The sequence below is a fragment of the Phascolarctos cinereus genome, unplaced genomic scaffold, assembly GCF_003287225.1.
Source record: "Phascolarctos cinereus isolate Bilbo 61053 unplaced genomic scaffold, phaCin_HiC Scaffold_726;HRSCAF=1367, whole genome shotgun sequence".
In the NCBI taxonomy this organism is placed as follows: Eukaryota; Metazoa; Chordata; class Mammalia; order Diprotodontia; family Phascolarctidae; genus Phascolarctos; species Phascolarctos cinereus.
In genome coordinates, this window is record NW_027556098.1 from 204,639,483 (window position 1) to 204,667,002 (window position 27,520).

General features: G+C 35.8%; 1 protein-coding gene across 4 annotated transcripts in view; it reads left to right on the forward strand.

The window, feature by feature from the left end:
• Window positions 1-27,520, forward strand: part of PDE1A (phosphodiesterase 1A) — a 462,055-nt gene that overhangs the window by 388,059 nt on the left and 46,476 nt on the right. For all 4 annotated transcript variants that reach the window (XM_021006389.2, XM_078146948.1, XM_021006391.2 and 1 more), the window contains 4 exons: window positions 897-998; window positions 1,142-1,262; window positions 15,799-15,880; window positions 25,945-26,065. In XM_021006389.2, coding sequence (XP_020862048.1) covers window positions 897-998; window positions 1,142-1,262; window positions 15,799-15,880; window positions 25,945-26,065 — 426 coding nt within the window. The remainder of the gene's footprint in view (window positions 1-896; window positions 999-1,141; window positions 1,263-15,798; window positions 15,881-25,944; window positions 26,066-27,520) is intronic.

Genomic DNA, 27,520 nt, shown 5'->3' on the forward strand with positions numbered 1-27,520 from the left:
AGAGGGGAAAATAAAATGGAATTTAGGATAGAAAATTGAAGCAAGGAAATTAAAAGACTCCCATTTGCTAAAATATTTGCTAAAAATCAGAATTCCAGTTTTAATGTTTCCATTAACTAGTTATTTGATATTGGGCCTATGCCCAAGGCAGCATAGAACTGCAAAGAAAATGCTTGGCTTGGAGTCAAGAAGTTCCAGGTTCAAATAATGCTTTTGACATATAGTCTTTAGATCCTGGGCAATTTACTTAACCTTCATTTGCCTCAGGCAATTCACTGGGACTTAGCTACTTAGTCATAGATATTTTGTCATAGATATCTTAGTCATAGATATCTTCTTCTTTGGTTGAAAAATTTCCCACACCCTGAAACAATCACAAACCCTTTATGAATGTTTTTGCCTCACTTCTCATCCTTAGTTTCCTCATCTGCCATTCTTTTGTATTTCTGAAGATTTTCACCTCAGCCCCAGTACTTCCCCGACCCACAGTCTTCTGCTAACCCCTCCCCTATGCTCCCAATGTCAAACCTTAGTGTGAAACCCAACAGGTTGGTTTTTTGCATACTCAAAAGATTTTGTGGAACCAAAGTAAAATTTTTCCCCTTGAGGATGACTTAAAATGTTTTCATTTGAAATAAGGCGATACTTGTAAAGAGTTTCCTTCCTTTGAGGACTGATTTCAACTAATCTCATTCTCAAGTAATAGTTTTATTGCCTGTCTAAGTCCATCAAGACTATAAAGATTGCAATAATGAGGCCCCTTTTAATTACAATAGCAATAATGTGCCCATCTATCTTCAGAAAGAAAAAAAAAGTGATTAATTTTAGTGAAGCAAATGTTCCATGACAAGTGAATAAGATGCCAAATGAATCAACCTCCTTTGAATGTCTTACAGGGATCTTCGGAACCTGGTTATTGAGATGGTTTTATCTACTGATATGTCAGGTCATTTTCAGCAGATTAAAACTATTAGGAGCACTTTGCAGCAGCCAGAGGGGTAGGTTTCTTCTTCCTTTCTTGTCTTTGTCATCTTGAAACACTTAATTTTTTTTTAAAGCAGTTTTTGGTGGGGGCCCTGGGAATGATAGACAGCTTTTGAAAGGTACCTTTGTTCTGATAATCATGTCCTTGATTTCACAGGATAGACAAAGCCAAAGCCATGTCCCTGATTCTACATGCTGCAGACATAAGCCATCCAGCAAAAACCTGGGAACTGCATCACCGGTGGACCATGGCCCTGATGGAGGAATTTTTTCGACAGGTGCCTATTTCAAACTATGTGAAAATATCTCAGTCAGCCAACAAACATTTATTAAGCACCTACTGTGTGCTAGGCACTGTGCTAAGCATTAGGGATACAAGAAAAAGCTTAAAGACAGTCCCTGTCCTCAAGGAGCTCACAGTCTAATGAGGGGGACAACACATAAAAAGAAACTGAAAATCAGGGGAGTGAGAGGGGGAGCAGTGAGAGGAAAGGTTCTTGGCAGGGTTAAGGGGATGGAGAGGGGGGGATGATGAAGTCTACATCCAGGTCAGAAATTGAGGATCTGGGAAGAACTCTCCAATGTCCATCCTCCACTTTATCTAATCAGACTGAAGAAGAGGCCCAGGGCCTAGAATTACTGAGGAGGTCTGAGCTTAAGAGTTGATGTGATCTTGAAGGAAAATGAGTTTCTGGTCACGAAAGCATCCAGTGCATATAATTCAAGAGGCAATTGGTTGATTTCTGTTATAGTCTGGCTCCTCAAACTTATCTTGACTGTCTTAGTGAGCTTATGATCATTTGATTTAACATTTTAGGAAGCTCTTTTTACCAAAGAAACAAATCGCCAAACAAATAACCATAAGTAATGAGGGTTAGAGTTGTCCAAAGGGCCGAGAGCTCAGACATAGACACAAGCAGGCAGAAAGATAGATAGATAGATAGATAGATAGATAGATAGATAGATAGATAGATAGATAGATAGATAGATAGACAGACAGACAGACAGACAGACAGACAGACAGACAGATAGATAGATAGATTAGATAGATAGATAGATAGATAGATAGACAGACAGACAGACAGATAGATAGAGACTGTATAAGAGAGGTAGCATAGGGTAGCAAATAGAGGATTTCTCTTAGAGCCAGAAGAAACCTCATGCAAGTACTAACTGGCATATTTGTTGTTGCTGTTGTTGAGTCATTAAACCATGTTTGATTCTCTGTGATCCTGTGGATTTTGTCCATGGAATTTTGTTGGCAAAGATACTGTAGTGGTTTGCCATTACTTACTCTGGTGTGTGTCCATTTTAGAGATGAAGAACTGAGACAAATAGGGGTTAAGTGACTTGCTCAGGGTCACATAGCTAGTGAGTATATGATGCTGGATTTGAATTCAGACCTTCCTGACTCCAGACCAGAGACTCTATCCACCATACCACCTAGCTGCCCCTGATATATACTGAGCAACAGCTTCTCAAAGCTCTCTAGGCCCATAAATTACAGAAAATGTGCTAATCTGCCTTGTGGCACGAGTTTCAAGAACAGGGATTTTTCCACATGGATGCAATCATAGCCCTAGACCAGCATGTATATATATATATGCACATGTGTTATTTATATAAATGCATATATGTATATGTACATATGTATGACTGTGCACATATATAGACATATGCATGTGTGTGTGTGTGTGTGTGTTGCATACACCAATTGTGGTGTATATAGCATGGTATCCCAGCACTCTCAAAGATTAGTAATGGTATTAGTCAACTTAAAAATGCAGACCTTTCAGGGAAAGATTCTTATTTCAGCAAAATCTGAAGATAACTATCGTAGGGTTGCAGTTTCAGATTTAAAAGAGACGCTATGAGGTCTCTTCTAAATTTGGAATCTAGAAGAGACCTCAGAGGTAATAGAGTTCAACTGATTCATTTTGCAGATAAAGAAACCGAGGCCTAAAGAAGTGTCCAAGCATATATAAGTGGCAGTTAAGTGATAGTGGCAAAGTTGGTTTTAGCATCCAGGGCTTCTGACTCCAGCATGTTTTCTTGTGTTTTTATAACATTCTCATTATTAAGCTATAGTTGAGAGTAAGATGGCAGTCAGGCTGTGGTCTCAAGGTCAACTCTCAAAGGATTTAGTAATTCTGTGTTTCTTGATTACAGTCTATAACCCTAACTAGCCCGTATCTTACACACACACATGCCTTTTGTCATAAGGAGGAATGTGAATGAATTGGTATAAATCCATTCATAAACTTTTGAAATTTTATTGGTACTTTTTTTATTTTTACATCACAATCTGCCAACAAGTACAACAGTCCACACTATGTCCCCTACCTTTCCAGAAAAAAATAAAAATAAAAATGAAAGAAAGATATTGATTTCTTCAACTCTTCTCTGGGGCTAAGTTTAGCCATTATAATTGTCCAGCATTCAGTTTGATTCTATTGATCCTTTTGTTTACACTGTCATAGACATTATGTGTATTGTTTTCCTAATTGAATTATTTCACTTTGCATTAGTTCATATAAGTCTTCTTGTATGTCTCTGAATTTCTCATATTTGTCAATTCTTTTGTTACAAAAATATTCTATTATATTTATGTACCACAGTTTGTACAACATTTATGTATCATTCCCCAAATGAATGGGCACTCACTCAGTTACCACAAAAAAATGCTGCTATGAATAAAAAAAACCTGTTTAAATATGGGACTTTCCATCTCCTTTTCTGAAGTACAGTTAGAAACTCCATTAAAAGCAGTGCCTGCTTCCTGTATAAAAACATAGTGACACACTTTTTTGCAGGTTATTTCTTAAATAGAACTTCAATTTCTATGCATTTTCATGTGGTTTTACATCATTTACAATTAAATTTGATACTTATCAGTGCTCTACACTTTCATTCAGTTAATGAGTATATCTATATTGTTGATTTTTAGGGGAGAAAAAAAGATTTCAGATTTGCGATTTCAACTACTTGGGGAATTCTAGGGTCTAAATCCTCCTCACCAATGCATCTTGGCTACTTTTAATGAAACTCCTAGCCTTAGAACATTGCTTGGAGACCCTATGTAGGCCTGCTCACTGTCACAAAGTTAGTATGTATCAGGGGCAAGACTCTCTCTGTCCCTGTCTCTGTCTCTCTGTCTTTGTCTCTTTCTCTCCCTCTTTTTCACACACACATACCACACACACACACACACACACACACACACACACACACACACCACTACATCACACCATACACCATAAATACAATTATAAGCTCTGAAACTAAAATTCAAAAGAAGTTACACTCTTGCTGAGCATTTAGGGGACTATTACTATTTCTCATTGTTAGCTGAATGTTTGTTTTCTCTTTCAGTAGCTTGCTAGTCTCTTGGGAATTTGAGGATCTGTTCCCAAGGAGATTTACAATGACAGCATTTCTCTATGATTGTAGTGAATTTGTTATTTACCTAAAAAACATTCCTTTAGGCTCCATTCAGTAAATTTCATATGTGTATATATATGTATGTGTGTGTGTGTGTGTGTGTGTGTGTGTGTGTGTGTGTGTGTGTGTGTGTGTGAGTAAAACCTAAAAATGATCACAGGTGAAAAATCATTTTATGTCCAAGGGAAAAGGTAATCCCCAGGTTACATTCAATCCACACTTTGAAAATCAAGGAATACTGGAGCTGGGAAGGACTTCAGCAGTCATCTAGTCTAATTTTCCCATTTCACAGATCAAGCTCAAATACATTTGCTGCCTTGTCTACCATGGTCAGCTAGTCAGCATCAGAAGTAGGATTACATCACACATCTTCTTTATCTGCTAGGCCAGACTGCCTCTCAGTGCCCTGTACCTAAAATAACAGTTTTATGGAGTTTTTGAACTTAAAAGCTAGTCTAACCCCACCATTTTAAATATGAGAATTTTGTTTAATTAGAGTTAATTAATTAGATTAATTAGTTTTTTCTTACATTTTAAGTTCTGAACTGTCTCCCTTTCTCCTCCCTTCCCATATTTATAAATATTTGTAAAACCATACTATATATATACTTCTATTTATCATTTTTTTTTCTCTGGAGGTGGATAGCATCTTCCTTCCTAGGTCCTCTGTAGTTAAATTGAGTATTTATAACATTCAGAATAAGTTGGTCACTCATAGTTGATTCTTCAAACAATATTGCTGTCACAGTATAGAATGTTCTCTTGTTCTGATCATTTCAATCTTCATTATTTCATGCAAGTCTTTCCATGTTTTTCTAAAATCAACCAGCTCATCATATCTTAACAGTATGGTAGTATTCCATCATAATCATTTGCCACAACTTAATTAGCCATCCCCCAGTTGATGGGCATCCCCTCAGTTTCCAGTTCTTTGCCAACACAAAGAGAGCTGGTATAAATATTTTAAAATATATAAGTCCTTTTCTTTTTTGCACTGATCACCTTGGAAAACATAAGTAATAAGTATTGCTAGGTCAAAGAATATGCACAGTTTTATAATTCTTTGGGCATAATTCCAGATTGCTTTCCAAAATGATTGGATCAATTCACAGTTCCTCCAACATTTGTCATTTTAGCCAAGCTTATAGGTGTGAGATGTTTTCTCAAAGTTTTTTGTTTTAGTTTGCGTTTCTCTAATCAATAATAATTTAGGGCATTTTTGGTGTGACTAGATATAGTTTTGATTTCTTCATCTAAAAACTGCCTGTTTATGTCCTTTGATCATTTATCAATTGGAGAATGACTTATATTCTTATAAACTTGACCAAATTCTCTCTACATTTAAGCTATAAGGCCTTTATCTCAGAAACTCTGTAAAAGTTTTCCCTCAATTTTCTGCTTTCCTTCTGATCTTGATTACATTGGTTTTGTTTATATAAAACATTTTCAATTTAATGTAATCAAAATTATCCATTTTACATCTCACAATGCTCTCTACCTCTTTCTTATTCATAAATTATCTGTAAGTCTGATAGGTAATGTGTTCCATGTTCTTCTAATTTTCTTATGATATCTCTTTTCATATCTAGGTCATGTATCCATTTCGACCTTATTTTGGTAAATGGTATAAGATATTGGTCTATGCCCAATTTCTGCCAGAGTACTTTCCAGTTTTCCCAACAATTTTTACAAAATAGTGTATTCTTATCCTCAAAGCTTAAATCTTTATATTTGTCAAAGACAAGGTTACTATAATAATTTCCTACTGTGTACTGTATGTCCACTCTGTTCCATTGATCCACCTTTCTATTTTTTAGCCAATCTAAGATAGTTTTTATATTTACTGCTTTATAATATAGTGTAAGATCTGGTACTGCTAAGCCTCCTTCCTTCACTTTTTTTTTTATTAATTCCTTTGATATTCTTGACCTTTTGCTTCTCCCAAATGAATTATTATTACTTTTTTTCTAACTCAGTAAAACTATTTTTTGGTAATTTAATTGGGATAACATTGAATAAATAGATTAGGTAGAATTGTCATTTTCAATATATTGGCTCTGCTTACCCATGAACAAGCAATATTTCTCCAATTATTTAAGTTTGACTTTATTTGTATAAAAAGTGTTTTATACTTATGTTTATGTAGTTCATGGGTTTGTCTTGGCAGGGATGTTTCCAGGTATGTTATACTGTCTACAGTTATTTTAAATGAGGTATCTCTTACTATATTTTTTTTCTTTGCTTTTTGATGAGGCAATCAGGGTTAAGTGACTTCTCCAGGGTCACACAGTTAGTAAGTGTCTGAGGCTTGATTTGAACTCAGGTCTTCCTGACTCCAAGGCCAGAGCTCTATCCACTGTGCCACCTAACTGCTTCTCTTACTATTTCTTCTTGCAGAGTTTTGTTTATGATAAACAGAAATGATGATAATTTATGTGGGTTCATTTTATATCCTGCTACTTTGCTAAAATTATTAATCGTTTAAATTAACTTTTTAGTTGACTCTCTAGGATTTTCCAAATATATCATCTTATCATCTGCAAAAAGAGATAGTTTTATTACCTCATTGCCCATTCTGATTCCTTCCATTTCTTTTTCTTCTCTTATTGCTATTGCTAGCATTTCTAATACAATATTGAATAAAACTAGTCATGATGGGCATTTGAAGAGTCTGCAGATCAAGAAACAGGAGGGTAAGGGGACAGGTTAAGACAGGGATTCTTAGAATGGATGAGGATTAGGGAGGCAGTGGCTAGGAGTAAATTAGACTTTTGAAGAGGGATAGGGTAAAAAGAGAGGGAGAGAAGAATAAGAGTGAGGAAAATAGGATGGAGGTACAATTATAACTAGTAATTGTAACTTTGAATGTGAATGGGATGAACTTACCCATAAAATGGAAATAAATAGCTGAATGGATTAAAAACCAGAATCCAACAATATGTTGTTTACAACAAGCACATTTAAAATGAGAAATACACATAGAAAAAAATAAAGGACTGGAGTAGAATTTATTATGCTTCAGTTGATGCAAAAAAAAAGTTGGGGTAGCAGTTATGATCTTAGACAAGATTAAAAGCTAAAATAGATTTAGTTAAAATAAAAATGAGAAAATTGAGGACTAAGTAAATAAATTTATTTTCTACCAAGTCCAATTAATCAAATTTAAATTTCATTAAATGTCTGTTATGTTCCAGACACTAGGGGTAAATAGAGAGAGAGATGAAACAGTCTGTGCCCTCAAGGAACTTACATTCCGTCAGAATGGGGGGAAAAGAAATATATAAGCACATACAAATTATACACAAAAAAACTATAGATAGGGAAGGAAACAAGCATTTATTAAGCACCTATTATGTGCCAGATGTTCTAAGTGCTTTACAAATATCATTGCATTTAATCTTTAAAAAAAAAAAGCAACCCTGAGAAGTAGGTGCTATTATAATCCCCATTTTACACAACAGGAAACTGACGCAGAAAGCAGTTAAGTGACTTGCCCAGAGTTACACAGCTAGTAAATGTCTAAAACTGGACTTGAACTCATCTTCTTCAGCACTTTATTCATGATGCCTGAGTAAATGTGGGAAGGAAGGAAGGAAGGAAAAAACAAGTATTTACTAAGTGCTTACCATGTGCCAGGAATCAGTTAAATGATTTACAAATATTATCTCATTTGATCCTGGGAGGTAGATACAATTATGATCCCCATTTTACAATTGAAAAAACTGAGACAAACAGCAGGTAAGTGACTTGCCCAGAATCCCAGTTAGTAAGCATTTTCGGCAGGTTTTGAACTCAAGTCTTTCTGACTCTAAGTCCAATGCTTTAATTATTGCACCACCTAGCTGCCCAACAAATGCTAGCAGGTTATTAGGAAAGAGGCTACATAATTCATTGTGTTGTTCTGGCTTTGAATTTCCTTTACACTTATTGGCTTAAAACTGAAAATAAAGTTACTGCTTAAGACATTTGAGAAAACTAATATTAGGAAATTAGGTAAACAATTGGTTAAATCAAATGAGGCCATACATTTCTGAGGTTCTTCGTTTGAGTCTTCAGTTTTGTAAAGAGGTGATCATCTAACTCCCAGACAACACAAAGACTGATATTTAAATTACATATTAGAGGAGGAACTATTCATCAGTGCACTCAGAACCTTTTGTGTCCCTAAAGAATGACAAATAGTACATCTGACGCTTTTACCAAAAATAGTCAAGGTTATATTATTGAATGGGTTTGGCGTCATGAGACCTTGAAAGGTCAGGTCATCTGCATCTATCAGATGGTGCCACTTAGTGTAAAAAGAAATGATAATTTTAAAGAACTCTAGGGAAAATAGGAAGCAATTGTATAGCCCAAGAAAGGTCAGAAATGGACAGCCTCAGAAGCACTAGGGAATATAAAGCCAACTTTAAAATACCCAAATGACAGCAAAGTGAGAAGTCCGGGAAAATTACTGAAGTACTCACAATCTACTCCAATAAATTCTGTTAATAAACACACTAAAAGTGGATTCTTTATTGAGATTGCCTCATCCTTTCATCTGTGAAATTTAATTAGATAATAAACAAACTGCTCTGGGACGTGAGTTTTTTATAATAACCTCATGTCACAATACAGTCCTGCAAGAGCACAAATTTTTAAAAGTGAAACACTTATAAAGCACCTTCAGGAAAATAAATGTAGTCAAGGCAGGATAATGTAAAATCAGAGATGAAGAATTTGTTATTTTCAATTGCTACATTCATTACATAAAAACAAATTTCTCCTTTTAATAATTTTACCAAAATATAACCTTCAGTGTCAAAAAGATTCAGAGGTTAAAGAAACATGATGAATTATGTAATAACCAAAATAATTCTTGGGCACCATGGCCAGAAAGTTTCCAAAGAAGAGTCAATCACCTAGTTTCTTTTGGAAATATGAAAACCCCTTTGTATCATCAAAGTTCATAATTTCATTGGTAGTATGCCTAACTCTGGATTTGTAGAAGCATAATATGGTATGGTATAGTAAACAGTTCTTTGAGTCAGAATACCTGGGTAAAACACCTATTTCTACCATTTACTGTGGAGTACAAACTCATACAGATCTCTTAACCTTTGTACACCAACTTTTTCATCTATTAAATGGGAATAAGAACATCTGAACTATCCAACTTACAGGATTAAGTAATAAAAGTTCCTTGTAAACTATAATGCACTATGGCAAATGTAAGTTGCTGCTATTCTTAGCATGGTTGGCTTGTCAGATTTCCATGGAGACAACACATTAGTTCTCCCATCATTATAAGTAGTTTCTTGTGCTTTATTCCAATCAGTTCAAAAAATCTACAGGGCTGATAACTATGGAACAAAATGTAGTTATAATCTGCGCATAGGTAGCTGGTTTATTGATCCAAGAAAACTGAGATTACACTTTTGTGAAGCAATTTCAAGATGGCACATGGGATGGGGAAAAGAGCAGTCTTTGGAGCCAGAAGACATGGTTTCAACTCTTAGTTCTGACATTCGCAAGCTGTGTGACACTGGCAAGTCATTTTACCTCATGAGCCTCATTTTCCTTATTTACAAAAATATGGATAATAATACTCAATACTTGGACTATATCCTTCATATTTGTTATGAAAATTAAGAGAGAAAATATGCAAAGTGTTCTGTGCATATAAAGTACTCTACAAAGGTCAGCTGTTTTTGTGATCAGTCCTTCTCTTGGTGTTTCTCATAGAACCCCAATACATTGTTATAATGCCCAAATTTTGCTCACAAAAAGAATTTGGAACAAGACTGTCCTGTCAGCATTGCCTTCAGCTCCATGCTATGAGTGCTTACGATCCAGCTGCCAAATCTTGAAAAATAAAAACACAGCAAAAGCAAGCTTTCAAATTGTACTTCTTCTTAAAAAAAAAAAAGCTAATTTCTAGATACTTGGCATATTTTGGAAGACTAACTGTTTTAAATCTTCCAGATCTATTTTAAACCTGACACAAAGAGCTAGTGGAAAAAGCACCATAGGCCAATACTTGCAAAGAAAAATGTCATGTCTATTTGATGTTTTTGGTGACCAATGGTAACCTAGAATGTGAACTTTAAGGGTAGTGGGGAAAGAACGGTCATGTTACAGTCAGAGCATGGTCACAAAGTCCTTTTCAAAAAACATCATACACCAACTTTTCTTTGGTGTTCTACTGAAAATATTGGTAGACTTGGTGTTCAATAGGCTTATTATCTAAATTAGAGATACCCAAGACTGGTGATTTAGGCAATTTGATTCAATAACCATAAGTGCCTACTAGCTAAAAGGCACTGTACTAGCTTCTAGGGATACAAAAGGCAAAAGAGAAATAGTTCCTGCCCTCTAGGTGCTTGGTGAGGAACACTGCATATTGAAATTAAAAAGGACCTTATATAGCAAGTAGCATCTGAGCTCAAGGCAGATACAGCTTAGTGCCAAGTTTCAACAGCAACAAACCTTCCCTGTGTTTTTGTAGGATTTCGTTTCATGGGTAGCAAAATGAAATAACCTCCAGCAAGAATTGGGGGGAAATGAGAGGGAGAAGGTCAATCCTCATAAATCAGTTCTTTTTTAACCAATATCCAGTCTTTGAGTAGTCTGTATATATAAGATGGGCTTTGTTTTACAATTCCTGATAAAAGAATGACCTTTCAGAGAGGAAACAAGTGCTAACTAAATTTCTAGCATTTGAATTGGCTTCCAGCTTCAGTTTTATGCCCCTTCTTTACTCCAGATGTTTGGTAGGCACCCTTTGAAGTCAGCATGAGATTTGTAGGCGTAGATGATATGCTTTCACAATTTGAATACAAATTTGTTCCAAAATTCAAAGTTCCAGTCATTTTTGGATCTGACGTGAGGAAACAGCTGATGGAGAAGTGGGCAGGCTTACTTCACCATTTACTTATACTGAGAAATAAACTATGTTTGGTACAGAGTACCAAAGTCAAAAGATCCTTCCAGGGTAATGCATTTGTCCAGGGTAATGTGCACTGAAAGCTCAAAGTGAGTTTAAAGAACTCACTCATTTAGCTCAAAAAATGCAGAAGTAGACATATTAGCAAAGCTAAGAATGGTCTGGAAAAGAAAGCTGGGAGATATTTGTCTCTATCTTCTTGATGGGGCATACTATGCTGACAAGATTCTGAAACAACCAGGCAGTTCAGTTAATGCAGTAGGGGGAAAGCAACCTTCAATTTATTGACAGTTTCTATCACATCACTCTCTTTGGCGCTATTTACACCAAATGGAAAGGATGTATTTTGCAATTTTCAGTGAGCTATTTTGTGTCCTGTATACAGGTGGAGAAAAGCTTCAGAAAGATTTGTTTAGAAGCAAGCTTGATGCTAACAATTGAAAGTTTAACACATTGGAAAAGCAGGCAGAAAAAAACTATTTTAGCCTAAACATACTCACCTGCAGGCCCTGCTTTTATCTGTAATGCTTGGCTAGAACCTACACCACCAAGTGGTTCTAAATAGGCCTCTGTTTTCTCATGGAAACAATGCTATAATTGGAGGTTGAAGCATTGGTATCAAGTAAATCATAAGTATGACCAAAAATACATCATAAAAGAAAATAAACAACTATAAACCTGTCAAAATAATGCTAATCCAAGGCAGAATATTAGGCATGCCTTAAAAGACAAGCAAATGGTTCTGGCATATGCCCAGAGGTAGAGAAGGCCTAGACATTTCCAAACTACGTTTTTGTTTTTGCTGTGTCCTTTGGCCAACCAAGAGAGTTGGTAGCCTGACTTGGGTTACAGTAATGGTTTGCCTGCCTGACTTCCCTGAAACTCTCTAGCAGAGGTTGGTCTTTAGCTTGTTGGGATGTACTAGAGGGAATTCATGCAAAGATAATTAATGGAGTTAGGCTAGATAACTAGGGAGATACTATCTAACTCTCTAAATCTCTAGAATTATTTTTAACAGTATAATTAAGCTCTAAGTCTTTAAAAATGGACACTTTTTCCTGCATTCATTTATGCAAATCATACTCCATGCCAAGAATATACTCTTTATTTTCTTTCCACCACTAGAAAAACCTCTTCTTTCGAGACCACCACCTTCAGGGAGCATTCCCTCATCCTACCAGTGAAAGTGATCAAATTTATCATAATGCTTTATCTGGACTTTTTTTTCCTCATCACATTATTCCTTGTACCATAATTATTTGCCTCCCCGTTGTGTCCTTTTTATTAGGTTAGGGAGACAGCATAGTAATATAGACCTTAAACTCAACTTGGAGTCAGGAGAGGGTTGAGTTTGATCTTGGCTCCAGCATTTACTAGCCATGTAAATCTGGGCAAATCACTTTGAGCCTTTCCATCTGTAATACAGAGGGGATAATTCTTGTACTATCTAATTCAAAGGGTCCTTATGATGATGACATAAACTTTAAGATTCTTTATAAATACAAGTTTTTATTATCATAAATTTCTTGAGGACAGGGACCATATTGCTTTTCACCTCCATATTCCTAGGAAGCAATATGTTTGTTGAATTGTAAGTACCCATATGTACACATAAATATATACATACATCCTATGTGCATCTATATGCATTTATACACATAGGCATATATATATATATATATATATATATGTATGTATATATACATCTGTCTTTGATAATAAAAATAATGTACAATGCCAATACTCACCAATGAAGTTTGCAATTCTAAGTAAAAGTCAAGTCAATTCAGCAAAAGTTTATTAAAGGCCTATTATACACAAGACATCATGTTAGGTCTTGGGTGTACAAAAAGGAAAATGACAGTCCCTTGGGGAGCTTACAGACTCATGGGAAATGTAACATGTAAACAAATAAGTATGGTACAAGGAAAAATGTGATCAAGATAAAGGATGAATTTGGACAAATTGCCTTAAGGAGGGGGAAAAACATTTGTATGTAGACATCTGGAGATGGCTTCATGGTAAGAGTAAATTCTAAACTGAGACAAGAAAGAAAAGCTAGGTGGTGCAGTGGATAGAATACCAGTCCTGGTCAGGAGGACCTGAATTAAAATCCAGCCTCAGACACTTGACACTAGCTGTGTGACCCTAGGCAAGTCACTTAACCCCAATTGCCTCACAAAAGAGAGAGAGAGAGAGAGAGAGAGAGAGAGAGAGAGAGAGAGAGAGAGAGAGAGAGAGAAATTTCAACAGAAAGAGAGTGGTCAGGGAGAGGGTATAATAGAAAAGAAAAGCCAATATAGACTCAGTGTACTAAAAAGCATAAAAATAAGCCTTTACTATATCAATTTTAAAAAATGCTAGTGTCCTAATTGTAATAGAATGATAGCTAGATTTGGGAGGAATTTTAGAAATCCAATACCCTCTCGTTTTATGGATAAGGAAACTGAGGCCTGGAAAGGTTAAAGGATATAACTTCTTAAAGGAATATTTTTCCTTTCAACATTTCAATCATTCTCCATTTATACAAAGCTGGTGTTGCTGTTCAGGTTTCAGATTTTAAACACACACACCAGAGATTTTCAAATTCTATTAAGACAGAGCTTAACACTTTGTCCACTGCTATCGGGGTACTTCTTTGAAAAGTCATAAAAACAAGGAAAGCGTAGCCTCCAAAAACAGATTCAAACCAGCTCTCACAGAATTGCCACTCTTCTGGACACAAGACAGTGGTATGGTTAGTGTGCGGGTAGATAGTATTAATAGAATGAATGAATAATTTAGGTAAGAATTAATCAATGGGTAGTAATCAGGCAGCATCTCCTGGATGGAGCCATATTTATGATAAAGGAAGAAAGGCTGGGAATACTTACAATTTGCTTTTTTCACTGAGACACTGTATGATTTATTTTTAAGAAGTCACTTTGACCTCAAGTTAATTCTTAATCAAACACACCTTCAGCACACAGTTTAATGAACAACAAGAAAAATTCAACCCATAACTCTGAACTCATTTCATATTAATGCAGACCAAAGTTGGGGCTTTTGGAAGACATCAAGGAGAGGTAGTTTGACCGTGGCAGTTTCTGGTCTCTTCTAAATGTGTTCTTTTCCCTTTTCCCTACATTCTCTTCCCCAGTGTCCTAATATTCTCAGTCTCCCTTACCCCTTCCAATGATTCACTCACAGGACAAAGTAAATAGATGAAAGTGTTACCCCTCCAAGGAGTATTTCCATTTTTAAAAAGTCATCATAGTGGTAAGGTAAATAAATAAAGATCTTCCAATGAAACCTTAGGTTTTAAAGTTTGTGAGGAAGAATATATGTAAGCATGTCTGTATGAATGAATGCATATTTATCTGGTTTGGTGTAGAATACAGTGAGACATCCTCAGTACTGATGAAATCACATAGGTACCTGCCAATTCTACACTTTTATATCAAGCCAAGGCTCTGAATTTTTGGAAAGGGTCCACATCTAGGGAACTCTAAGTATAGAAAAAACCCTTTAGCATGTTATTTATATCTTATAATTTCAGAGGGTTGTCTGAGAGACTAAGAGGTTAACTAATTTGCATGTGTCCATACAATTAATATGGAAAAAGGACTTGAACCCACCTTCTCCTAATTATCCACTCTGTCCTACTGTCATTCATGTCTGAATCATATCCCATGGTGAAGCTACTACCTAGAAGCCTCTTAAATATATAAGAAGTGATTGTTTTTTTTACATTTTGTTATGACTTGCTGATATTGCATTTATTTTCTTTATATATATATATATATATATGTATATATATATATATATATATATTCAGTATATATCCATATAAATATATATACAGATGCATAAATGTGAGTATATGTATATATACGTATGTATGTATGTATATGTGTATGGGTACATATGGATGCTTGTTTCTTCCTCCTTTGTAACTTAAGCACTTTGAGAGTAGGAATTATTTCATTGTTTGTAATTGCATCTCCTGGCACATAGTAGATGTTTAATAAATGTATATTGATTCACTGTAGACAGGAAGAAGAAACCACAGTGCAGTATTCATGGGTGGTATTACTAAATGAACATCAAATTCAATGATATGCTGAGAAATATTTTGTGGTGATTTGAAAGAGTCACAGATAGTTAAGATCTATTTCATTACAGTCAGGAAGGAACATTACTTAACCAATATTCTAAAGAACTAAAGATATTGATGCTTCTTTCTTTTTTTTCTTTCCCTCAAAAAAGGACACGGAAAAAAGTACCAGCTTTATCTCTTTGCCCTGCACCTGGCTCTGATTATTTAAAACATAATGAATGGTGTGTCATTTTAGATGTAGTCTAATCATTAGCAAGAACCAAGCATTTTCGGGTTTCTTTCCCTTTTAATCCTTGATATCAGTATTTCTCCTGAATATGTCTGTGCTAATGAGATTTCTTTTTCACAGGGCGACAAGGAAGCTGAGTTAGGCCTTCCCTTTTCTCCACTTTGTGACCGCAAGTCAACCCTGGTGGCCCAATCACAGATAGGTAATGTTGAAAAATGGTGCTGGGTGACAGTGGCAGGGGATATGTGTATGTGTGCTTTTATTTTAAAATCAATTCTGTAAAATGTAATTATCTACATGAAGAAATCTTAAAAACACTGGATAAAATTTCATGAAAAACTTCTAATGTATTCATATCTTATGTGTTTTGTAATCTAAAAACTTTTCAAATACTATATAAATGTGAGTGATTATCTATACTGCAGAGGTTCCCAAACTTATTTGCCCTACTGCCACCTTTTCAAAAAAAAAAATTACTCAGCACTCCCCTGGAAATCTAATTTCTTTAACTCTAATTTTTTAAATTTGCATCATTTCAAAAAATATACAAATATGTATTAAAAATGAAACATCTTAAATTTAATAATTTGTTGTAAATTTGTATTGAAATTTTGATGATGCAATATTGCCTCATATAACCATATAGCATTGTATCGTAAACAAGTCATTACACACACATATTCCTGCCAATGCATGCTGGACTTCCCAACAATATGTAACAGGCTCTCTTGCCAACACTTGCTTGTTAAGACCTATTGGTAGGGGGCAGGTAGGTGTCGCAGTGGATAGAGCACCGGCCCTGAAGTCAGGAGGACCTGAGTTCAAATCCAGCTTCAGACCAGACACTTGACACTTACTAGTGTGACCCTGGGCAAGTCACTTAACCCTGATTGCCTTAAAAAAAAAAAGACCTATTGGTAGACTTAACCACTGATTGATTATAACTTACGTTTTGTATGTTTATTTGGAAAATAATGCAGTCACTATGACTTTAATTTTGTATACAACAGATGAAACATGTACTAATGATTGTTCAAAATTTTCTTCTCTTCTTTCCTTATGCTTCCATGGCCCCCTTATTTATATTCAGTGTCCCCCAGTTGCACCCGAGGCTACTACCACTGTCCTCTGGATCATTCCAGTGCCCCCAGGGGTGGTATCGCCCACTTGAGGAACCAATGCAAAACTTTTAGCATGTAATTAGTAATATGTTTATGCTATATTGAATGTTCTTAATATTTTTTCTAATTTGTATTACTGAGTAAAATTTTTTATTATCATATTTTCCCTAAAACAATTCCCTGTAAACAAAATTCTTTGAAAGGTATATTTATTCCAAAAGGTAGCTGAGCCTTTATATACCATGTAGTACAATGCTGAAGATGTATGATGGGAAGATGTTTCCCTGACTTCCCCTTTCTCCTTTTGGTGTATGGTACTGATCTCCTGGATTTCTTTATTTGCGATGTAGGATGAACAGGATAATTGTCAGACACTTGGGTGTTCCTTCCATGTCTGGCTCCCCATCTATGTGTGCTGTGTCCCCAGTAAGGGCTACTTGATCCTGTAGACAAGTCCAAAGTCTAGGCAAGGGAGCAGGAAGAAAGAGGGTGGAAAGGAGACACAGAAGAGGGGAAATGGAAGAAGAAAGAAAGATGGACACACACATACACACCCCAAAAAACAAAGATGCAAGAAATAGAAGAGAGAACAGTACTTATGGTTCACTAGCCTAGAAGTTAGGAGATCAGGGTCCCAAGTTCCATTACTAATTAATCATATGACCTTAGATAAGTTGCTTCACCTCTCTAGACTTCAGCTTCTTCGTTAATAAAAATAAGTGATTGCTATGTTCTCTCTAAGCATTAAGGTTCTATATTTCTATGTTGAGATGGGGGTCAGTTCCACCAACAATGATCTTGATAACATCCACACCAGTCCCTTGTTCAGGACATCACTCTTCCTCCTCTATCTCAGATTCTATTTTGGAAGAGGGTATTTGACCTACTTAAATTTGTCTGCTTTCTTTAAACCTTGCTAAGTAACATCACAGAACACCTAGAAAGGGACTGCCAGAATCAATGTAATAATCATGGCAATACATTGCAAATATGGCCTACAATCTAAGTAAAAACCTGGGGGCAGTTGAGAATGGATTAGAGCATCAGATACAATATTTGAACTGGTTTATGTTGAAGTTTCTTTCTGTGGTAGACTAGATTAAGGACCTACTACATGTCTAAATGATTAGGGTGGATCCACTCATATTGGATTCAATAAATAACAGAAATGAACTTGATTGTCTGGCAAGCATGCCTGACAAATTGACAACAATTTTAATTTCCAGGGGTGATTGATCGGAGTATTTAATGCTGGAAGGGACTCAAGAGGTTATTTGGTAAAACATCTTCATTTTCAAGGGGGACAGGAGAACAATATTAATATTATCGGCCTCTTACTGATCGTGAAACTGAAGCAGAAAGAGGTTAAATGACTTGGCCAGGGTCACTCCAATAGCAAGTGTCTGAGTTCACATTTGGACTCAGGTCTTCCTGACTCCCCACCCAGAACTCTCTTTGCTATTCTACCTAGATGACTTCTATTCAAAAGGAGGAAATGAGGTTCAGAAAGAGGTTAAGTGAATTTCCCAAGGTTACTCAGGTAGTAAAATGGTTAAACCAGACTAAATCCAGCTCTTTTTGTTCAAGGTTCTATACTCTTTTCATGGCACTATACTATCTTTATGTTAATACAATGTAGTACCTAGTTTTATGTTCCAAAAACTCCAGTCAGGATTAAAGATTTCATGTTGGAAGGGACCTTAGAGGCTATCAAGTCCAAACTCCTGCTTTTCAGAAGAAGAACTAAATCTTATCTTAACTAAATCTTAAGAGGAACTAAACTTATCCAGACAGGATAAGTGACTTCACCAAGGTCAGTAGGTATAGAGTGAGCCTGAGTTTGAACCCAGGTCCTTTCACTCTAGAGGCACTGAAATTCTCACCAATATTCAATCAGTTTTTAGTAAATAAATAGTAAATTTAGTAAATAAATCCTAGAGAGCTACCTTAGCCATGCAGAGATTAAATGAGGTGCTTAGGGTCATATAGGCAATAAACTGCTTCAAAGCTCCATACTCTAGCCATTAATACAGAGTCTCTACCAGAGGTTCCCACACTTATTTGGACTACCACACCCTTTTTAAAAAAATTACCCAGTGCCCCCCTGGAAATTTACTTTCTTTAACCCTTTAATAGTTTTTTTTTTCAAATTTACATCATTTCAAAATATATGTATATATTTTTAAAAATGATACATCTTAAATTTAATAATTTATTATAAATTTGTGGGCTTTTTCTGCATTCAAATTTCAGTAATGCAATATTGCATCATGTAACCATACAGTATTGTATTGTAAACAAGTCATTACACATACATATTCCTGCTAATGCATAATGGACTTCCCGACAATGCCTGACACACTCACCTGCCAAAACTTGCTTGTTAAGACCTGTCAGAGGACTTGACCACTGATTGGTTATAACTTGCATTTTGTGTGTTTATTTGGAAAATATTGTAATCACCACAACTTGATGAAATGTATGAGGCATGAACAGTTTTTCAAATTTTTCTTATCTTCTCTTCTTTCCTTATGCTTCTACAGCCTCCTTATTTTTATTCAATGCCCCCCAATTGCACCCAAGGCTACTACTGCCTCCCATGGATCATTCTAGCACCCTCCAGGGGGCAGTATTGCCCACTTTGGGAATCTATGCATAGAGACACCTAAAAAGTACTGCATATCAATCGATAAATCATCAAGCTTTTATTAAGCACCTACTGTGTGCCAGACACTGCTAGGCTTTGGACATTCCCAAACAAATAAATGAAACAGTTCCTACACATGATCAAATAGCTTTGCTTTGAAGTAGAGGTATTGATTATAATTAAAAGGTTTAGCATTTTTAATTTGAAAAGCACAGTTTCTAGAAATGTGAATTATTTTGAATAGATGATCTATCTAACGATCTAGGTATGTGGTAATTCTGCACATTTTCTGATATTCTCTTCTGTAAAATATCACCAGCCAGATTTTCTTTGACACTCCAAAGTCAGCCTGTTTGCTCTCAAATGCATTCAAGGTGGTAGGAGCTCTGGGTTAAAATAAAAAAAGCAATTCCCTTTTGTTCTTTGATCCATCAGTTGACATCTTTGCAGAGGTTGAAATGGGCTGCTATCTCATGCTCTGCCTATATTTGAGTGGCAAATACTGAATAAAGGCCTGATGCCCCCCTTTTTCTAACTGTGTCACCTTCCTCTTTGATGAGCATGTGAACATATAAAAGGCATTTTTCAGGGCTGACTTTTCCCAACTGTATGATAAATGTTGTCTCCTAGAAATATTACCATTCTCCCTCCTGATTTGACAGAACCCTCCTACACATACTAAAGAACACTTGGCTTCCATTTAAATAGTAAACAGCAACTTGAAATATTAGCTCATTGACAGAAGGCTCAAACTGCTATGGTTGGAGTTGGGGGTGGGGGGAATGGTTGCCTTCCTGTCACATAGGAAAGAAGCATCACTCATTAAATTATTTCATTGACTTGATGCTTTAACATCAGCCTTTGCTAAATTTCTTTTTCTACTCAATGGACAGCAGAAAACTTTATACAGAGGTTGATCCCTCCCAGTGCAAGAGAGGAAAAAATGTTTCAATCTCAGTTAAGATTAAATATTCATTCAAGAATAATCCCAGAAAATGGTAGAGTAAAGGCAGGTACTCAACCTGAGCTCTCTCAAATTCCCCTCCAAACAACTTTAAAATAACACCTCAAAATGAATTCTGTAGCAGAAGAACCAACAAAAGAACAGGTGAAACAAATTTTCTAGCCCAGGGCAACTTAGAATATTGAAAAGAAATGTCTATCTTATTGGGGTGAGAGTGGAGCACAGTCAAACACAGTCCAGTGCAGGCCATGCCAGCACAGTCCCCCACCCCAGCACAGTACCCTACTCCAGCAAGCTAGTAGCAGGTCTTGGGGGTGACTGGATATACAACAGTGGCTTCCTAAGCTCTCAGGCCACAGATAGTAAGGGGGACAGACAACTGTTCAGAAAGAGATTACAAGGAACTCTTTGCTGGCACTGGGTGTAGGACTTTGTTGCATTGTACACACACCATTCTAGGTCATAGTCCCCAGACAAGGATGAGGAGAAAGAACACCAGCACACTAGAGTCTGTGACCACAGGAGTACCGGGGCCCTGGTCACAGTTCCAAAGAAGATAAGAATTCTTGTGTTCACTCACAGACCAGAGCATAGGCCAGGAGAGGAGTAAACACACCTTGCCTTAGATCATATCACCTTGGAAGAGCTTAAAACTTACAAACCCCCAGAACTAGCTCTGAAAAAAGTAAAATGAAAATCCTGCAGCTTGGGAGAGTGCCCCCTCCATCCTGAGAGCAGATCCCAATTTTAACATGAAGTTTAAAGTCAAGAAATAGGCTAGAAAAATGAGCAAACAAACAGAAAAGAATCTGACCATAGAAAGTTACTACAATGACAGAGAAGAGCAAAACAAACTTAGAAAAAACACAATGTCAACACAGCTCTATCCAAAGCCTCAAAGAAAAGTGTGAATTGGTCCCAAGTCCAAAAAGAATTCAAGAAGAGCTCAAAAAGGATTTTAAAAATCAAATTAGAGAGTTAGAGGAAAATTGGGAATAGAAATGAGAGTAATGCAAGGAAATCATGAAAAAAGAGTCAATAATTTGGTAAAAGAGGCACAAAAATATACTGAAGAAAATAATACCTTAAAAAACAGAATAGGTCAGCTGGTAAAAGAGGCACAAAAATCCACTGAAGAGAAGAACGCCTTAAAAAATAGAGTTGGCCAAATGGAAAAAGAGGTACAAAAATTCACTAAAGAAAAGAGCTGCTGCACAAACAAAGCCAATGCAACCAAGATTAAAAGGGAAGCAGAAAGCTGGGAAACAATTTTTATAGCCAGTATCTCTGATAAAGGTCTCATTTCTAAAATATATAGAGAATTGAGTCAAATTTGTAAGAATAAAAATCTTTTCCCCATTTGATAAGCAAAGGATATGAACAGATAGTTTTCAAATGAAGAAAGTAAAGCTATCTATAGTCATATGAAAAAATGTCTAAATCACTATTGATTACAGAAATGCAAATGAAAACAACTCAGGTACCACATCACACATCAGATTGGCTAATATGACAAAACAGGAAAATGATAAATGTTGGAGAAGATGTGGGAAAATTGAAACACTAATGCATTGTTGGTGGAGTTGTGAACTGATCTAACCATTCTGGAGAGCAATTTGGAACTATGCCCAAAGGGCAATCAAACTGCACATACCCTTTGATCTAGCAATACCACTATTATATCTGTATCCCAAAGAGATCATAAAAAAGGGGAAAGGACCCACATGTACAAAAATATTTTTAACAGCTCTTTTCGTGGTGGCTACAAATTAGAAATCAAAGGGATGCTGTCAATTGGGGATTGGCTAAACAAGCTGTGGTATATGATTGCAATGGAATATTATTGTTCCACGAGAAATGATGAGCAGGCGGATTTCAGAAAAATCCTGGAAAGACTTACATGAACTGATGCTAAGTGAAGTGAGCAGAACCAGGAAAACATTGCACACAGTAACAGCAATGTTCTGCGTTGACTGACTTTGATAGACTCAGCTCTTCTGAGCAATGCAATGATCTAAGACAATTCCAAAAGAATCATGGTGGCAAATGCTATCTACATCCTGAGAAAGAACTATGGAGTCTGAATACAGAGTGAAGCATACTATTTTCTCTTTTTTTTCTTTTCTCATAGTTTTTCCTCTTTTGTTCTGATTGTTCTTTCACAGCATGACTAATGTGGAAATATGTTTAATAGTATTCTAAATGTATAGCCTATATCAGATTGCATGCCATCTTAGAGAGGGGGGAGAAGAGAAAGAGCGAAAAATTTAGAACTCAAAATCTTATAAAGGTGAATGTTGAAAACTATAATTATTTATTAAAAAAAAAATAAGAAAAGAATCTCTTAATGGATTGGCCACATAGAAAAAGGATGCACAAAAACTCACCAAAGAAAAAATTCCTTAAAAATTAGAATTGGGCAAGTGAAACCTAATGATTCCATGAGACATCAAGAAACCACAAAATAAAATCAAAAGAATGAAAAATAGAAGAAAATGTGAAATATCTCATGACCTGGAAAATAGATCTAGAAGAGATAATTTTAAAATTATTGCACTACCTGAAAACTATGATAAAAAAAAAGAGCTTAGATATTAAGGAAAACTGCCCTGATGTCCTATAACCAGAGGGTAAAATGGAAATTGAAAGAATCCACTGGTTACCTCCTGAAAGAGATCCTAAAATGATAACTCCCCAGAATGTTATAGCCAAATTCCAGAGCTGTCTGGTCAAGGAGAAGAGATTGCAAGCATCCAGAAAGAAAACATTCAAATATTGTGGAGCTATGATAAGGATAGTACAATATTTAACAGCTTTAACATTAAAGGAGCAGAGGGCTTGGAATATGATATTCTGGTGGGCAAAGGAACTAGGATTACAACTGGGAATCACCTACCAGGCAAAACTGAATATAATCCTACAGGGGGAAAATGGTTATTTAATGAAATAGAAGGGTTTCCTAATGAAAAGACCAGAGCTGAATAGAAAATTTGACTTTCAAATACAAGACTCAAGAGAAGAATAAAAAGGTAAACAGGAAATATAAATCATAAGGGATTCAGTAAGGTTAAACTATTCACATTCCTACATGGGAAGATGATATTTGTAACTCTTAAGAACTTTAATATTATTAGGACAGTTACAAGAAGTATACATAGAAAGAGGGCACAGGTATGAGTTGACTATGAGGGGATGCTATAAAAAAATAAAATTAAAGGATGAGAAAGAAGAATGCACTGGGAAAGAGGGAAGACTAAAATGGAATGATATCTAAAAAAATATTGGGTAACAAAGAGGGATGCACTGGAAAAAGGGGGAAAGGAGAGGTAGAATAGAATAAATTACCTCACATAAAAGAGATGTGAGTTTTTACAGTGGAGGAGACAGTGGGGGAAGGAGTAGCAGGCAGTGTTCAAATCTTACTCTCATCAGATATGGCTCAAAGAGGAAATAACATATGCACTCAAATGAGTATTTAAATCTACAGAGAATTAGGAGATGGTAGAAGGGAGGGCAGATTAATGGAGGAAGTAGTCAGAAGCAAAACACTTTTGAGAAGAGGCAGAGTGAAAGGAAAAAGAAAAGGATAACTTGGAAAATAAGATGGAGGGAAATAAAGTTAGTAATCATAATTGTAGGAAAAAATTTTATAACAAAATTCTCTGATAAAGGTCTCATTTCTCAAATTTATAGAGAACTGAGTCAAATTTATAAGAATATAAGTCATTCCCTATTTGAAAAGCAGTCAAAGAATATGAACAGGCAGCTTTCAGATGAAGGAATCAAAGCTATCCATAGTCATATGAAAAAAAATGCTCTAAATCACTATTAATTAGAAAAATGCAAAGTAAAACAACTCTCGGGTACCACCTCACACCTGCCAGCTTGATTAATATAAAGGAGAGAAAATGACAAGTGCTGGAGAAGAGGTGGGAAAATTAGGACATATAGAACTGTTTGTTGGTAGAGTTGTAAACTTATTGAACCGTTTTGGAGAGCAATTTGGAACTTTGCCCAGGGCTATAAAACCATGCATACCCTTTGACCGAGCAATATCACTACTACATCTGTATCCTAAAGAGATATTTCTAAAAAAGGAAAAGAATCTGTATGTGCAAAAATATTTATAGCAATTTTTTTGTGATAGCAAAGAACTGGAAATTGAGCAGATGCCCATTATTTAGTGAATGGCTGAATGTTATAGTATATGATTGTAATGGAATACTATTGTGCTATAAGAGAGGATGAACAGGATGCTTTCAGAAAAACCTGGAAAAACTTATGTGAACTGATGCAAAGTGAAGTGAGAACAGTGTACACAGTAACAGCAATATTATACAATGATCAAATGTGAGTGACTTGGCTATTCTCAGCAATGCAATGATACAAGACAGTTTCAAAGGATATATGATGAAACATGCTCTATACCTCCAGAGAAGCAACTGAGCTGAATGTAGATTAAAGAAAACTTTTTATTTTTTTTCTTGGGGGTTGTTTTGATCTTTCTCCCGCCACAGCACAACTAATATGGAAATGTTTTTCATGACTGCACATGTATAACCTATAACAAATTGCTTGCCTTCTCGGTGGGGGAGGGGGAGGAGAGAGGGAGAGAACTTGGAACTCAAATTTTTTTAAAAAATGAATGTTAAAAATTGTTTTTACATGTAATTGGGGAAAATAAAATATTTTATAAAAGAATAATCTTAGTATGGTATTAAAGATGAGAACTATTGGTTTTGGGTTGTATCTAACTTGGGATCATAAATTTAGAGCTGAAAGGGATTGATTTTAGAGCTCTGCACTCTCATTTTACAGATGAGGAAAGTAAGGCTTAAAGAGTAAGGCTTATAGTGGCCACCTAAATATTAAGTGAAAGGCTTGTATTTAAACTCAGGTCCTCTGACTCTAGGTCTAGTTTGGTTCCCACTGTACCAATTATTGCCCCTAATTTCTAAAATTAGACTTTATTATTAGAGTTGGCAGGAAAATTAGAGATTGTCTAATATAATGGGGTCAAACAAACAGAATCAGAGGCCACTGATTGCTACATCAAGATCCCTGCAGGCTGAATATTGACTTAGTTTTAAAATGTAATATTGTATATCTTGTATTGTTATTTATTTTCTTAAATATCTCCCAATTGCATTTTAATTTGGTTCTGGCTGCCCTGAGGAGGGTTGAGGGCCACCTGCAACATGCAGGCCATATGTATGATACCACTAGTTTAATACACACTCTTCACCTTACAAATGTGGAAACAGGCCCAGAGAGGTTGAATAGCACATCTAACTCACAGAAGTAGTTGGTAACCCAGCTGAGAGATAAATCCAGGTCTTTTAATTTCTAGGCCAATGGTTCATTCCACTGTACCATAAAGTTATTTTGTAGAAGAGCACAAAAAAGGACCAGTTGACCTGATTTCTATAAGAATATTTGTTACCCCATAGAACACAGAGAATAACCTTGGGGATAATTGGCTTTAACATCCAGAAAAGTATGAAGCTCAATGTCATTTTTTTTCTTTTTCTCAGGTTTCATTGATTTTATAGTAGAGCCAACATTTTCTCTTCTTACGGATTCAACAGAGAAAATTGTTATTCCTCTTATAGAGGAAGCCACAAAATCTGAAAATTGTCCCTTTGCATCAAACAGGTTTGGCTTTTTTCCTGCCTTTTCGTTGTAATTTTTAATAGCATATTATTTGCAATAAGCATTATTTCTAAAGACAAAAGGAAAACTCTTGTGGGACTTATTATGTGACATTGCCACCTGGTGGCAATATGGTAGAGTTACAACTGCAATCATGGACAAATTACATTGGCACACGCCAGGTCAAGGTCATAGACTTAAAAAACACCTTAGAGATCATCTAGTCCAACCCCCTCATTTTACAGATGGGGAAACTGAGACCTAGAGGAAAAGTGAATTGCTCTGGTTTGAACAGGTGATGAACAAAAACTGATGCCATCTACATACTGTATTTTTCTGTGAGGAGTTGAAAAAGGATTAATTTCTGGTGATTTTTTAACGTTTAGATTAAGTATGTACTTTGTGCAGAAGACCAGTAAAATATATCTGAAAGTTATTCCTAAATGTCAAAAAATACAGACTTCATTTTCCCCAAACAGTATGAAATATGCAGTGTGAAATAGTAATATAATACTAAACAAAAATTATACATCATCTTCAGTGTTCTGAGACTTCTATATACAATCTGTTATAAGACAGTACCTGTTCTAAAGGAACTCCCATTAGCAAAATTGACAAATGGATGCAACACAGACCTAGACATTTTCCCTAAATCTCCAAAAGAATCCATACTACTTTAAAGATGACTGGCATTTAAGCTAACACTTAGATAGTATTTTAAGTCTTTACATATGTTATCTTATTTGAGCCTCAAGACAACCCGCTGAGGAAGGTGCTATTATGGTGGTGGTTATTATTGTTGTTATTATTATTGCCATTTTACAGATGAGGAAGCTGAAGCTGAATGAGTCTCAGTTTCCTCATCTGTAAAATGAAGGATTTGTACTAGACCAGAATTATACTGCTTGTTAGTGTCTGAGGCAAAATTTGAATTCAGATCTTCCTGACTAAATACAACATTCTATCCACTACACTACCTAGCTGCCTTAAGACTCTGGCCTATTGAAAAATAAGCTATACACACACATACACACACACACACACACACACACACACACCCCTTTTCTTTCACCTGTCTTGAAAAAAAAAACAACTTCCAAAGTTTAGAGTTGCAAAGGAGTTTGGTGGCCATCTAGCCCTGATCTATTAGGGTCAGATGACTTTTGGAAGGTATGGATCACAGAAGAACACATTCTATGGAGGAAAAGTAAGATATGCAAAGATAAGCAAATATAAGGTAGCATCAGGGTTTTAATTTATCATGTCTCCTATCCGTTATTATATGTCTCATGGATAAGGAGTAGGGCTATGTTGTGTGAGTTTTATATATTTCTCTATATTCAATTCATCTAAGAACTCATCCAGAATTCCAAACTAATGTTCTATTGCCAAACTCATTTTTAATGGTGTTGTTCAGTTGTGTCCAACTTTTTGTGACCCCTTTGGGGGTTTTCTTGG